The 14,752-nt window shown below is 18.0% G+C and overlaps 5 protein-coding genes across 5 annotated transcripts; 3 read left to right on the plus strand and 2 right to left on the minus strand.

The window, feature by feature from the left end:
- Positions 1–635: 635 nt before the first annotated feature.
- On the plus strand, positions 636–2,288 carry PRSY57_0919300 (hypothetical protein; the record flags this gene model as incomplete). Its single annotated transcript, XM_012907432.2, has 2 exons — positions 636–868; positions 1,061–2,288. 2 exons carry the CDS (start codon positions 636–638, stop codon positions 2,286–2,288), a joined length of 1,461 nt encoding a protein of 486 aa, XP_012762886.2.
- A 497-nt stretch (positions 2,289–2,785) lies between these two features.
- PRSY57_0919400 (NifU-like scaffold protein, putative) lies at positions 2,786–3,811 on the minus strand (the record flags this gene model as incomplete). The annotated part of the gene is made up of 2 exons (XM_012907433.2): positions 2,786–2,970; positions 3,253–3,811. 2 exons carry the CDS (start codon positions 3,809–3,811, stop codon positions 2,786–2,788), a joined length of 744 nt encoding a protein of 247 aa, XP_012762887.2.
- A 671-nt stretch (positions 3,812–4,482) lies between these two features.
- Positions 4,483–5,748, plus strand: PRSY57_0919500 (hypothetical protein; the record flags this gene model as incomplete). Its single annotated transcript, XM_012907434.2, has 1 exon — positions 4,483–5,748. The coding sequence occupies one exon, from the start codon at positions 4,483–4,485 to the stop codon at positions 5,746–5,748; it is 1,266 nt and encodes a 421-aa protein (XP_012762888.2).
- Positions 5,749–6,881: 1,133 nt separating this feature from the next.
- PRSY57_0919600 (tetratricopeptide repeat family protein, putative) lies at positions 6,882–12,036 on the plus strand (the record flags this gene model as incomplete). Its single annotated transcript, XM_012907435.2, has 2 exons — positions 6,882–11,331; positions 11,468–12,036. 2 exons carry the CDS (start codon positions 6,882–6,884, stop codon positions 12,034–12,036), a joined length of 5,019 nt encoding a protein of 1,672 aa, XP_012762889.2.
- A 332-nt stretch (positions 12,037–12,368) lies between these two features.
- PRSY57_0919700 (hypothetical protein) lies at positions 12,369–14,400 on the minus strand (the record flags this gene model as incomplete). Its single annotated transcript, XM_012907436.2, has 3 exons — positions 12,369–12,579; positions 12,816–12,940; positions 13,117–14,400. The coding sequence occupies 3 exons, from the start codon at positions 14,398–14,400 to the stop codon at positions 12,369–12,371; spliced, it is 1,620 nt and encodes a 539-aa protein (XP_012762890.2).
- Positions 14,401–14,752: the final 352 nt, after the last annotated feature.

A 14,752-nucleotide genomic window follows, 5' to 3' on the forward strand; every position in this document is an offset into this window, starting at 1 on the left:
AAAATATAATAAAATAAAAATTTTTTATTTTATATAATATATATTCTCAGTGTATATATATATAAAAAAATAAAAAGTATGTATTTATGTATGTATTCTTTTTTTTTTTTTTTTTTTTTTTTTTTTTTTTTTTTTGGTTCGTATTAGAAAATATAATAGAAAAATATAAGAATTTATATTATAAATATATTATATATATAACTATTATGTTTTAGTTTAATTTCTTATATGCTATTTTGGATCTATGGATTTTCCTTGTAAAAACTTATGCAAATTTTTTTCTTTCATAAAAAAAGTATACCTATTTGCAACACACGTTTTAAATAATTATTCAGTATATATATATATATATATATATATATTATGAGGATGTACTAAAAAATGTTTTTCTTTTTTTAATTTTTTATAGTTTTAACATTTTATAATATTATATTTTTGTTTTGTTTTTTTAATTTTTCCTAAAATATAAAAAGTAGTTTAAAATGGATTTAACCTTAATGCTCAAATAATATTTTATACATTTAAGAATACATAATTTTATTCCACATAAGAACATAAAAAAATATAATATACATATATATATATATATATATATTATGTTTTTATATATTTATTATTAGTTTTATTTTTTTAAAATGTATATAAAAATTGTCAAAAATATTAAACGATATCACAACATATTTCATTATAGAAAGGAATGTGTAGCTACAGAATCTTTAATAAAAAATACGTATTTAACTAAAGAATATTATGACAAAAATAAGAAGAAAAAAATAGACTTATTTGATTTTGTACCACCAGAAAATTTCGTATCTTCATATTTTGAAAAGCTGGATAAGTGTTATTCTAATCCAAGATCTATATTAAGGTACCTTTTTTTTTTATTAATTTTTTTTTTTTTTTTTAAGTTATATCTGTGTGTTGATCTTTAATATGATAATATAGAATAAGTATACATACATACATATATATATATATATATATATATATATATTTATTTATTTATTTATTTATTTATTTATTCAGTTATATATTTTTATTGTGTTACTTTCTTTAACAGGCTATATAAAGATTATATTGAAAAAGAAGATTACCCTAATTACAATTGGCTAATTCGATGTTTCTGTCAGCTAGCCAACATCTTTGGGTTCAACTCGTTTTGGAGTGTAAAGGATAAAGAAGCTATTCATGAATTGAAATTATTTAAATATCTAGTATATGATTTAATAGAAAAGAAAGAGAAAATAAAAGCAAGACATTGTCCTAGATTACTTTATGCAATGTGTTGTTTAGATTATCGTTGTTATTTTCTTCTTCCAACAATTTTAGAAATAACTGAAATGAATATAGAAAAATATCGGTTCCCAACTTTATGCATGATAAGTTTTTGTTTATCATATTTGGGATTAACAAATCAAAGTGTACAATTTGGTTGTGAAAATTATTTGTCTAGAAACTATAACTTAATAATAAAAATATTGAATAATCTTTATGAGAGAAGAGAAGAAGGAAAAATAGATAGTACCAACTTTTGTTGGTCCTTATTATCATTTGTTATGGTTATAAATAATATGTATGAATATCCTTCAAAAGAAAATAGCTTTTTACCAGAAATTTTAAAAAATGCATGTAATTCCTTAACAAAAGAAAATATACCAGAAAGTGGATGGGTACAATATTTTTTATATATGACATTATATTGTTGTGATGTTGAAAAACCTAGTAATGAATTACAAATAAAAGAAAGTATACCATATTACATTCAGGAATATTTACATTTAAAATGGCTAGATAATATATTAATAACTGCACAAAATCAAGGATCTGAAAAAATGCAACTTGAAATGGAAAATATTATAAATAAATTACAGTTAAAAAATTTCTTTATTAATTTATCTGTAGGAAGAAAAATAGATGAACAACATTGTTTTTTTACATCTCATTTTTATAAACCTTTAAATCTATGTATTGAATATGATTATTTTCATCCCATTGGACAAAATAGACCACTTGTTAGTGGTATAATATCTTTAAAAAATCGTATATTTAAAAAACTTAATTTCAATGTTGTTAATATACATAAATGTTATTGGGATCCTCTAAATGATGATCAAAAAGAAGCACAGCTGATCAAAATTATAGAAACATTTCAACAAAAGCAAGATCCGAAAACAAAAACGGAATCCAAAGAATTATATGAAGAAAAATATTTTGATTCAAATATACTACATCTTAAACATAAGAGAGTTAAATTTCATACTTGGCCACCAGAAAATATAACGATTTGAAAAAACTAAAATATTACAAAATAGAGGGAAATATAGGTCTTTGAATTTTCTCCATGTTAACGTATATACATACATATATATATATATATATATATATATATATATGTTTTTTTTTTTTTTTTTTTTTTGTGTGTATATATATATATATATATATATATATTTTTTTTTGTTTATCCTTTTATTTGTTTGTTTGTTTGTTTTTTTTTAAAGATAATAAATAATAACATAAATATATATAAATAAAATTTACAACAACAAAAAAAAATAATAATATTAAAAAATAAAAGAAAAATGAAAGCAATTAAATAATATAACAATAAAAATAATAACATATGGATAATATATGCATACATAAAAATTAATAAATAAATAAATAAATATATATATGTATATATATATATATATATATATGTCAATATATACAAAAAAGTATTTATTTTTATTTCCAGTTCATTCACCAAAAAAAAAAAAAAAGAAAATAATTTCTATATATTTTTTTAGTTTTCAAAATTAACAGTTAACGTAGGGAACTTTTGCTTTAATCTTTCTGTTATTTCATTTTTAACGTTGTGTGGTATATTTATTTCTTCACTTGAATTCTCTATATTTAGAAATTTCAAACAAACATAGTTGTTAATATTCTCCTTATTATTTACTAACTCTTTAATTATGACTTCTACTTCTAATAAATATTGTAAAAAGTAAAATATATTATATAATATAACAATAATAATGATAATATTAATAAAGTTTAAAATATTGAAAAATTTTTATACATATTATATATTATATCAATTCGTATATACGTATGCAGATATAATTATATGTGTACATAAGAATAATGGATATTTAATATAAATAAATAAATATATATATATATATATATATATATATATATATATATATATTTATATTTATATAATATACTTATATTTTTATAATTTTTACTTTGATATATTCTTACTTAAAAAATCCAAGTATGGTTTCAACTGACTTAAGCAGTTTTGAATATTTTGTTCATTAATTTCATCAAAGTTTGTGATGATTACATTGGGTTCTTGATTCTGTTCATTTCTTATATACATTTTTAATGTTTTCTTAATTACATGAGATACAGTTATACTATTAGAACTGCAGGTAACACAATTACCCAACAGTCTAATATATAAATCATTATTTTTTATATCTACTAATTCTACATCACCGTTATCTATTTGTAATTTAGGTCTGATTAAATTTAAAACCTTTTCCACATTTTCAGGATTTAATTCATAATATAAACCTCCATCATTTTCTGATGATAAAAATATTTGAAATGGTACACCATTCTTTTTATTTTTAACTACGTATGTTCTTTTTCTTAATATATTCAATGGAACCCTTAACATGTTATTATTTAAAGGTTCGAAATTAGTTTGAATAAATAACACCTTTGCCTTGTCATATTGTAAGATGCTAATGTTTTTCACATACACAAAAAAAAAATTCCAAATAAAAAGCACACTGAGGGATATACAGTTCATCTTATTAAAGTACACATTTAAATATACCATAAAAATGAGCAAACAATACATATATATATATATATATATATATATATATGTATTCTGAAAAAAGAAACAAAAAAATTAAAACACGAAGAATTATAAAAACAAATCAAACTGCTTAAACATAAAATTTAAGATAAATATATATATATATATTTTATTTATTCAATAAGAATTTTAATTGTAATATATACAATATTTGTATATATTTTATAAAATACGTTACATATATGTTTATTTTTTTCTAAATTTTACCTGAACCGTTCATAATTTTTTTTTCCCTATAGTGTGTAAAAAAAAAAAAATAATAATAAAATAAAATAAAATAAAATAAAAAATATATAAATTAATATCTTATATATATATATATATATATATATATATTATAGGTATAAATATATTATTAAAAAACTAATTTCATTTCGTATGTACTACTATATATATATATATATTTGTAATTATTTTTATTTTTTATTATTATTTTTCTTTTGGTAGATATCATTTTCTTAAATTTTAATAAAATATTATATATCTATATAAAATATTCCTATAAAAAAAATGAAGTAACATAATATATATAAGCATCCATTAATCTCTTGTGTTATTATATTATTTTCTTAAATTAGGAAAAGAAAAACAGTTACAGTATGATAAAAATTTATAAAGAATATATACGTACGGAAAACTACTTCAGCACAATATTTTCCTATATAATTTTACATCTTTATAATAAAGATAATTTCTTTAAAAAGAGAACAAATAGAAATAATTTATTTGGAGATTTGAAAAAGCCATTTTATTTAAATAAGAGAAAAGTTATCATTCAAAACAAAGTAATAAAAAAAAAAAACCTAGTACTTCATTTTTCAACAAGCCAAATTAGTTACTTCTATTATCATTACTTTGTGTATATATTGTTACCGAAATTGAATTATTTAAATAGTTCTGAAAAAAATGAAATTATACAAAATGTTTATTTAATAAATAACAATACGCACCAAGATGTGAGGGATTACATATACAATAAAATAAACCAGAATGAACGAAATATAATTTTTTGTAATAATTTGCTACCAGGAGAAAATTTTAATTATACTAACACTTTAGGTATATTCTTAGAAAATAAATATTTTTTAGATCTACCTTTTAAAAATTTTAAGTCTACACATAATGTAAGAAACCATTCATATTTAAAAAAGAATAGACATAATAATTGTATTATGTTTAAGAAGCAAATATTTAATTTGAATAAAAAGAATCAAAAAAATGTTATATATCCCAATACATTATACTTATCTTATTTTTTTAATAACGATTATGATAAACAATGTATTAAATTAATTAAGAGAAATAAGCAATTAAATACATTGTTAAAATATAATCATATTATAAACGAAATAAATAAAAACATACAATGGTTTAAACATTATTCATTTTATAAATATTATACTGATGCATATATAAATTTTTTGAACTATCGAATGGATATATTTTATCAATATATGAATATTTTTGTAAATAAAAAAAAAAATATATATATCCATACAAAAGGAAATAATAATGGTATTATATATTATTTTACTAGATATAAACATGTTTTTTTAAATTCAAATATATTCTTTTATTTTATAAATAATCAAAAAGTATATTTAGATTTTTCCGCAGGTGCTGATTTATATATAAAATTTTTGCACTTGCAAGAAAAAATATATAATTTATCATCAATTGTTAATCGTGATATTTTTTTATTATCATCCAACTATGAAGATGTTAATAATAAGACGAATTATAATAAACCCAACTTAATTAAAGAAATAAAAAGAAATATAAATATACACATTTGGACTAATGCTCAAAAGGAAGAATTTCGGTACCATTTAAAGAAAATTAAATTTAAGAAATTTTATAATTAAACGTCTTTTTTTTTTTTTTTTTTTCTTTATTTGCCTGAATTATGTATTAATGATGATATTATAAATAAATAAAAATATATATATATATATATATATATATATATTTTATTCAATTATATATTAAAAAGATGTAATTTTGTTTTATATATTATTCATATAATATATATATTATTTATATATATATTTTTTGTATGTTACTTTTTTTTTTTTGTTTTATTTTTATTTTTTTTTACTCTTTATAATATGAACAAAAAAAAAAAAAAAATTATGGCTAATTAAAAATAATTTGTTTCAAATTAAAGGATAATTTTTTTATAAATAAATAAATGAAAAAAGATAAAAACCAAAAAAAAAATATATATTTTAATATATTCTTATAATATATTTATATATATATAGAAAATATATAAAATATTATATATATTTTGTAATATCCTAATAATGCTTATATTTTTAATTGTAGATGATATAATATAGTATTATATAAATTTTACCCCCCTTTTTTCTTCTTCTATTGCCTTATAAAATTTGCGCATATATTTTAAAATATATATTATTATATATATATATATATATATATAATAAGCCCATCATTTATGAAGGAGAAATATTAATATGTTTTTTCATAAATATATTTTATATTAATAAACATATAAATATATATGTTTTAAAAGTTTTTATCAAATGGTTTTGTGTAAATATTTATTATAAAAAAACATATACTTATAAATTTTGAAACATACCATATAAAACAAATTAATATATTATTATATATTTTTAATATATTTATTTATAATTAAAAGGTATAAGAAAAAAACTTAAATATATAATAAAATATTATATATATTTTTTTTCTCCTTTGTTTTTTCTTATTTATAATTAATATATATTTTGTATTTTTGTTTATGCTTAATTATTTAATTTTTTTTTTTTTTTTATCTATATATTGTTATTATAAACATCCATCAAAATGAACAAATAATAAATAAATAAATGAATATATATATATATATATATATATAGAACAAAAGTCATACATTTATTTATTTTTTATTTTTTATTTTTTATTATTTTATTTTTTATTATTATTTATTATTTTATTTTTTTGTGGTGCTTTTGTTTGCTTAAAAAGTATGATATACCTTAAAGGAGAAAATAAAATTATAAGTATAAATGAAGACGATATAAATGATGAGAATTATATTATAATAAAAAGTATCCTAAAAGATGAGAAGATTTGTATGAATGGTTGGATTCAAATAAGTTTTATATTTTATGAAAAGAATTATTATAAATTATTTTTAGACTTGATTAAAGAAGGAGACATATTTTTTGAGGATTATAATAATAAGATATTTAATATATTATTGTTAGTATATAATTTAGAAAAAATAATAAATGTAAAAAATGAAAATAAAGAAGATGAATTAAAAATAAAATTAGAAAATTTACTAAATCAAATTGAGAAGAAGATTAAAGAAAAAAACGACAATCATAAAGAAATAGAAAAATATAATTCCGATACTGAAAATAAAGATGTAAATAAATTATTGCATAGTAATTTAGAATATAATAACAAGAGTTATTATAATAAATATGATTATTTATCCTATCTTATGATTAAAGGAATATATAATATTAATATGTATTTATATTTATTAAATAAATATGATTATAAATGTGGTACAAATAATTTATTTTCTTCATCAGTTATAAAAAAGACAATAGATTCTTCAATAAATGTAAATGGAAATGTTATAATAAATAATAATGAATTTACAAATCCTTTAAATTATTTAATTCATAGTATAAATATTTTTATTTTATTATTAAAAAAAAATAATTTTGATTTTATTTCTTCCATATATTTATCTTTTGCCTTATGCTTAATTTATAAATTAGATGCTTGTATTCAATTTTCATCATATGTATTAATAAGAATTGTTCATTTCCAAAATTTTCTAAACTTATTATTAGAAGATTATAAGATTAAATATGTCCATAAAAATAACAATCCAGATAATAGAAGTATAACAAATAATAATGTACAAGATATGAATGAAAGCAAAGATGAAAAAAAAAAAACAGTAAAAAAAAAAAAATTCTTTTTTTTCGCTACTTCAGAAAATGAAGAAGATAATAATATAGATAATAATTCAAATAATAATAATTCTGATAACAATTTAGAGAATACATATAAATGTATTCAAATAAAAAATTTGATGAATATATCAAATAATATAAAATCTATATTAAAATATATAATTGGTATATGTTATTTAAAAAAAAAAAATTTCTCCCTCGCTTCGTATTGTTTTACTTCATCTATAAAGATTGATAATAACAAATGTGCATATATATCAAACTCTTCTTTATTATTAATGAATTATGTGAATAAAATTATAGAGCATAATAATTTTATATATATTAATGAGTTCAGTTTTTTAAAATACTGGAATAATTATTTATCTACAAATGATTACAATAATTTGAAAGATCATCAAAATGATGAGGAGAACAAAAAAAAGGATATAAAAATAGGAGCACATCAAAATAATGCTCACAATATGCATAATACGCACAATACGCATAATACTCACAATACGCATAATACTCACAATACGCATAATACTCACAATACGCATAATACTCACAATACACATAATATTCATAATAATAATAATAATATTAATAGACATTACAATTCTGTTGATATATCTAATGAAGGTTCAAAATTTGATAGCATAAGACATAAGGAACAATTTTATCATGAAGAAAGTTTACAACTTAAAGGAAAAAAAAGTACAAAAACATATCAAGGAATTTGCATTAGTAGTAATAATAATTTCGTAAATCTTTTAAGAAAAGTACATATGAAAGACATAATAAATTTAACTTTATTTTATTATTATAATTATTTAGAAGGTGGTATATTAAAATGTTCACAAAATTTAAAGCAGTTATTAAATTGTTGTGATATATATATATTAGATAAAAATGATATATATGAATATGACGAATCAATTGAATCAATTAATAATGAAAATATATTTGTAAAAAATAGAAAATGGAAAGATATTTATTTAAATAATAATATAATTTCTTTATATTTTGATTTATGTGAAATATGGTTAATTCAAGGAAATTATCGAGCTATACTTCTTTTGAAAATAATAAAACATAAAATAAATTTTAATTATATTAACAAAAAAGCCTTAAGTAAATATTATTTTTTAATTGGTGTATATTATCATATATTACAGAATATGAAAAAAGCTTTAATGTATTATCATAAAAGCTTTCTTATATATAAAAATAATATAAGCAGATATTATTATACAATATGTTGTATACATTTAAAAAAATATAATAAGGCAAAAAGCAATTTAATATATTTATATAAAAAGTGTAGAAATGCTTATGTCATTAAATTATATATCTATTTTTTTGTACACACATCGAATATATATTTGAATTATAATGTAATAAATAAGGAGACAATAAAAAAAAAAGGAATCAACAGGAAGGAAAATAAAAATGATGTAAATAGAAATGATATGTATAAAACTGATACACATAATAATGATATCACATCAAACCACATTGATTCCCATATGAATGATCAAACAATTGATTACGTAAGTTACCATATAGATAACAAATTCTGTAAAAGCAATAGAAGTCAACAGGTAAAAATTTTACACAAGGTATTACTTAATATGATAGAAATTATTAATAAAAATGAAATAATATTTGATAATAATTTAGATATAATTTTATTAAAAGCTAAAATTTATGAATTGCTAATAACAAAATATAGTAATGAATATATTGAAAGCTATTTTAAATTATTAGATGATATATATGAAGTAAAATATTTTTTTACTATAAAAAATAAGTCCCCTAAAGTATCCATAGAATTAATTAATAATTATATTGTATCTATGTTTTATTGTAATTATAAGGAAAAAAGTTTAGAATTGATAGAATTATTAAAAGATGAAATATTTTGTAAGATAAAAAAATTTCATACATATTATACATACGCCATTTTATGTAAGGGTAAATCATTCTTATGTAATATAGACAATCTTTTAAACAAAAACAAATTATACAATGTAGAGACAAGGAAACAGGAGAACCACATTTACCAAGATAAAAATAATAAAAGAAAAAGTAATTGTAATAATACAACTATTGGTCATAATAATAAACGAAGAAAAAATGAAATACATGATAAAGATATAAAAATTGAAGAACAAAATTTTTATGATCAAAAAAAAAAAGATGAAATAGACATAAATGAAAGCATACATTTTCATGAGAATGTTATAAATTCAATAAATGGATCCAAATTAAAATGTAAAGAAATGCTTCAAAAAAATATAAAAAAACTAAAATATATTAAAGATATATTAAGATATCATCGTATATATGAAATACAAAATAATATAATAAATATAAAAAACCATAATATCATAAAAAAAAAAAATACTCCTGAAATATATAATAAAGTCATGAAAAATGAAAGATATATAAATCTTATAAATTATCTAAAAAAGCTATACATAACAATTTGCTTTAACAACATAATGTTATTAGAAATTGTTGGGTATAAAAATATAAGTATAAATATGTATAAAATATTTACAGAAATATATATAAATTATGAATGTGCTTTTATAAGATTAGCAAATATATATATAAAAAATAAAAACTTTTTAAAAGCTAAACAAATTATAGATAATGGACTACAAAAAAATCCTAGTTCTGTAAAATTACATTTATTAAAATCATATATGCATTATAAAAGAAAGCATTATGATTATAGTATATATACATTGGAAAAGTTAAAAAGAGAAGATCAAAATAAAAATATAAATATAAATAAAAATAATCCACATAATAATGATAGTATTTTAATTAATACATACATATCTATTATAAAGTTGCATAAAATTAAAGAATGCAAAAGCAAAGAAGAAAAAAATTCTATAATAAACGAAATATATAATAAAATACAACTATTATTAGAAAAAAAAAGTAATTATTTTATAGCTAATTTAATAGGAGTGCTATTGAATATAAATAATAAATATGATATAGCTTATGAATCCTTTCAAATAATAATTGACTCATATGAAAAATTATCTTTTTATTATATATCAAGTATAAAAAACATTATTTATCTTATGTTTAATCATTTAATAAGAAATAATCATATAATAAATAATAAATTATTTCTCAATAAATTAAATTTATTTTTTAATCTAAGTGTCAAATACGGACTTAACGATAAAAAAATTTATTTGTGTTATTCAAATTATTTACATGTTTTGGAAAAATATGATGACGCTATTAATTTATTATATCTATGTTATAAGAAATGGCCTTATGATATTTCCATATTAAATTCATTAATTATAATTATTGATTCTTGTGTATCCAAATATTTGAGTTATGAATATGTAGATCTAAAAAATATTTTTTTTATGAAAGGATTAATACATTTTTCCTTTCAAGTAATATATACATTATTATATCTTAAGCATTTTACTACAACAGCTCCTTTATTATCATCAGGTAAGGTGTATGATATGTATAATTCAGAAAATGTAATTTGTGTATATATGTGTACATATGGGAAATATAAATAAATAAATAAATAAATAAATAGATATATATATATATATGTATATTATTATTTTATTTTTTTTAGATGAAAAGTACAATTACTATAAGGAAGGAGATTATATCATTGAGATAAAAAAAAAGAACTTGGAAATTTTGGCTAGCAGGAAATATTTAATATCCACATATAAAAAATTTGAAGAAAAAATCAAGCCATATATAGAAAGCAGCTTACCAACTATGTTAAAGCAAAAGAAATTGTATGAGATGAAGAAAGTTAATATACAAAAGAAAATCTATGAAGAAAAGAAAAGAAAACAAATGAATTTAGAAATGATGAAAAAAAAAAGTGAAGAAAAATTGCATGCAGAATTATTAAGAGATGTTAATGAAATAACATATCACATATCTGATAAAATAAATGTAAGTGAACAAAGAGATAATTCTTTTTATATTAATGATCATCAAAATGATATTATACAAGAAACAAATGAAAATCAATTGGATAGTATACCTACACCTTCAAATAAGAATATTATCAATGTAGAGGAGGAAAATTCATCTTTTGAAGAATCACGTAATTATGAATCTTCAGACAATAGTTCTGATTTATTTGAAGAGCCAAGTCCAAAAAAGAGAAAAAAGGTTATTGATTAAAAATGACATACTGGGGAATAGACATATACATAAATATGTATATATATGTGCATATATTGGAAATGTTAAAAATATTTGATCTCTTTTTTTTTATTTTTTTTTTTTTTTTTTTTGTAATTTATAAAACTATTATGTTATATTTTATATATTTTAAAAATTTTTTTTTGTTGTGAAGATTAGTTTAAAATAAAAATGATAAAACTTATAAAAAAAAAATAAAATATAATATGTGTATATAATGTCTATATATCACATAAATATATATACATATATAATTATATAATGCTTACAAAAAAAAAAAAAAAAAAAAAAATGTACATGATATAAGGTAACTAAACAATACCATCATGCACATAAACACTTAATTGTAATTCATCTTTTTGCAAATCAAGTTCATCGAATTTACAAAAATTATAACAATTCTGATAATATTCTTTTGACAAATATGTAAAGGGTCCTCTAACAATACCATTAAGAGAAAAGCATATATATTCATCGAGCAAGGAATACTTTTCAAGTTGTTTCAAGCCAATACTTACATAGCTGAAAAGTGTTAAAAAAAATATAAATTAAATATAAATATAAAGATATTATATATATATATATATATATATATATATATATGTATGTATGTATGTATACACGTTATGTGAATGGTTCATTTTATTTCTATATTTTTTATTTTTCCCATATTTAGTTAAACTTTAATTTATGTACATATGACAACTTCGATGGGATATAGTATATTACTATCCTGTACGATTTTTTTTTAAACTTACTTTTTTTTTGAGGACTTATGCCCATCTATCCATATTTTCAATTTGAATGATTTTTTCCCTGCGAAGGTAAAGGCGGAAGTAGTCAAAGGAATGTTTCCCATTTCTCGGAATCTCCAAAATAGTTTCTAAAAAATAAAATGTAAATATACATAAGTGTAATGAATTTAAGATCAAGCACATATATTAATATTAATATTAATATTAATATTAATATATATATATATATATATATATATATATATTTATTTATATATATGTATATGAAAATATTTTCATTTGTGTATATAATTTCCCTATATACCTCTTGAACGTTCCGTATTGTCCATATAACCTTATAATTATGTATGTGTAGTGAATCAACCTTGTTTATATTACTTATAGTAAAGGCATCTGTGATTTTTTTTTTCAAAGTATAATCTTTGTCTATATTCATATATAAATACTTATTATTATTCATATTAATATAATATTCTAAATAATGATTCATTTTTATTTTATCATCTGTGATTTTATCATACTTTTGCATTATATCATCTATTTTGATAAGGTCATATTTGGTTTTATTATCAACATTGTTTTTATATTTATATAAATAATAATAAATTAAATTTAAAATTTTAGACTTGTTATATTTTTCTACATGATCTATTTGAAAGAAATTATAGAAATTATAAAAATTAAATAACGGCATATTTACAAAAACATTTTTTAAAGAATCTCTTCTTAATATATATTTATCTTTTAATTGTTTGTTTAATATATATTCATGAATGGTATCTATAGAAACTTTTTTTTTATATGTATATACTTTTCTATTATATTTTCCAATATGCATATTTTTTTTCATTTTTTTTAATTTTTTTTTTTTTTTGGGTATTTTCCCATCTTCCTTTTTACTCAATGTTTCTACATTTTCTAAATCATTATATTTATCATCTTCAGCATTTTCATTATTCCTTATATCATTCTCACTTGTTATATTTTCCTGTTCTTCTAACATATATTTTTGTTGTTCTTGTTCTTCTTTTTTCTCTCCTAATAATATATTCTCTTTTTTTTTCCCCTCATTAAATAATGGATCATTTTCTTTCATATTAATATCAACCTTATTATTAAATGAATTATTCGATGGATTTTTCATTTTCTCTTCAATATAATCAAATACAGAATATTTTTCTTTATCATCGAAAACATTTTCTTCTTTTCCTTCATTTTTTCTTTTAAGTTTATAGAATTTAAGTAATTTCCTCCTTGCTAATTTTTTGTTGACTTTCTTTTTTGGTTCTTCATCTTGTTTACCTTTTTTTTTCTTCTTCTTCTTTTTCTTTTTTCTTCTCACATGACCAGGAATACTTTTCACCATTGATTGATCTTTTAACTTTCTAAAAATCAGATGAAGTTCAAAGTTGGAAAGTTTCTTAATTCGATCAATAATGTTGATATTTTTTATATAATTATTTTTATTTAAAAAGAAAGAACAATTATTTTTACTTCCAAAGTAATTATGAGTAAAACAAAAATAGCATATAAACTTGTTCATATAAAATAAAAGAATCAAATTAATAACACATTTTTTCAAATCCATTTATATGTATACAAACATTATAAATATAATGTATTATTTTTTTTTTTTTTCTTTTCTTTCTTCTTTTTCTTTCTTTTTTCATCTATTTAAGTAATAATATAATATAAATATTTTATCCAATTAATATGGTTATGTGATGACAAAACTTTTATAAATTTCAAAAAAAAAAATAAAAAAAAGGAATTAATTATAAAAAAATGAGTAATAATAATGTTTTCATTTTTTTTTTTTTAAATTATACATAAAATTAATAAAAAAAATTATAACAAAATGAATATGAATGACAAAACAAAAAGAAAATTAAATTAAAAGGAATATAAAATATACATTAATTTAATTTTAATTTTATAAT

This window comes from Plasmodium reichenowi, chromosome 9, assembly GCF_001601855.1.
Source record: "Plasmodium reichenowi strain SY57 chromosome 9, whole genome shotgun sequence".
NCBI lineage: Eukaryota > Apicomplexa > Aconoidasida > Haemosporida > Plasmodiidae > Plasmodium > Plasmodium reichenowi.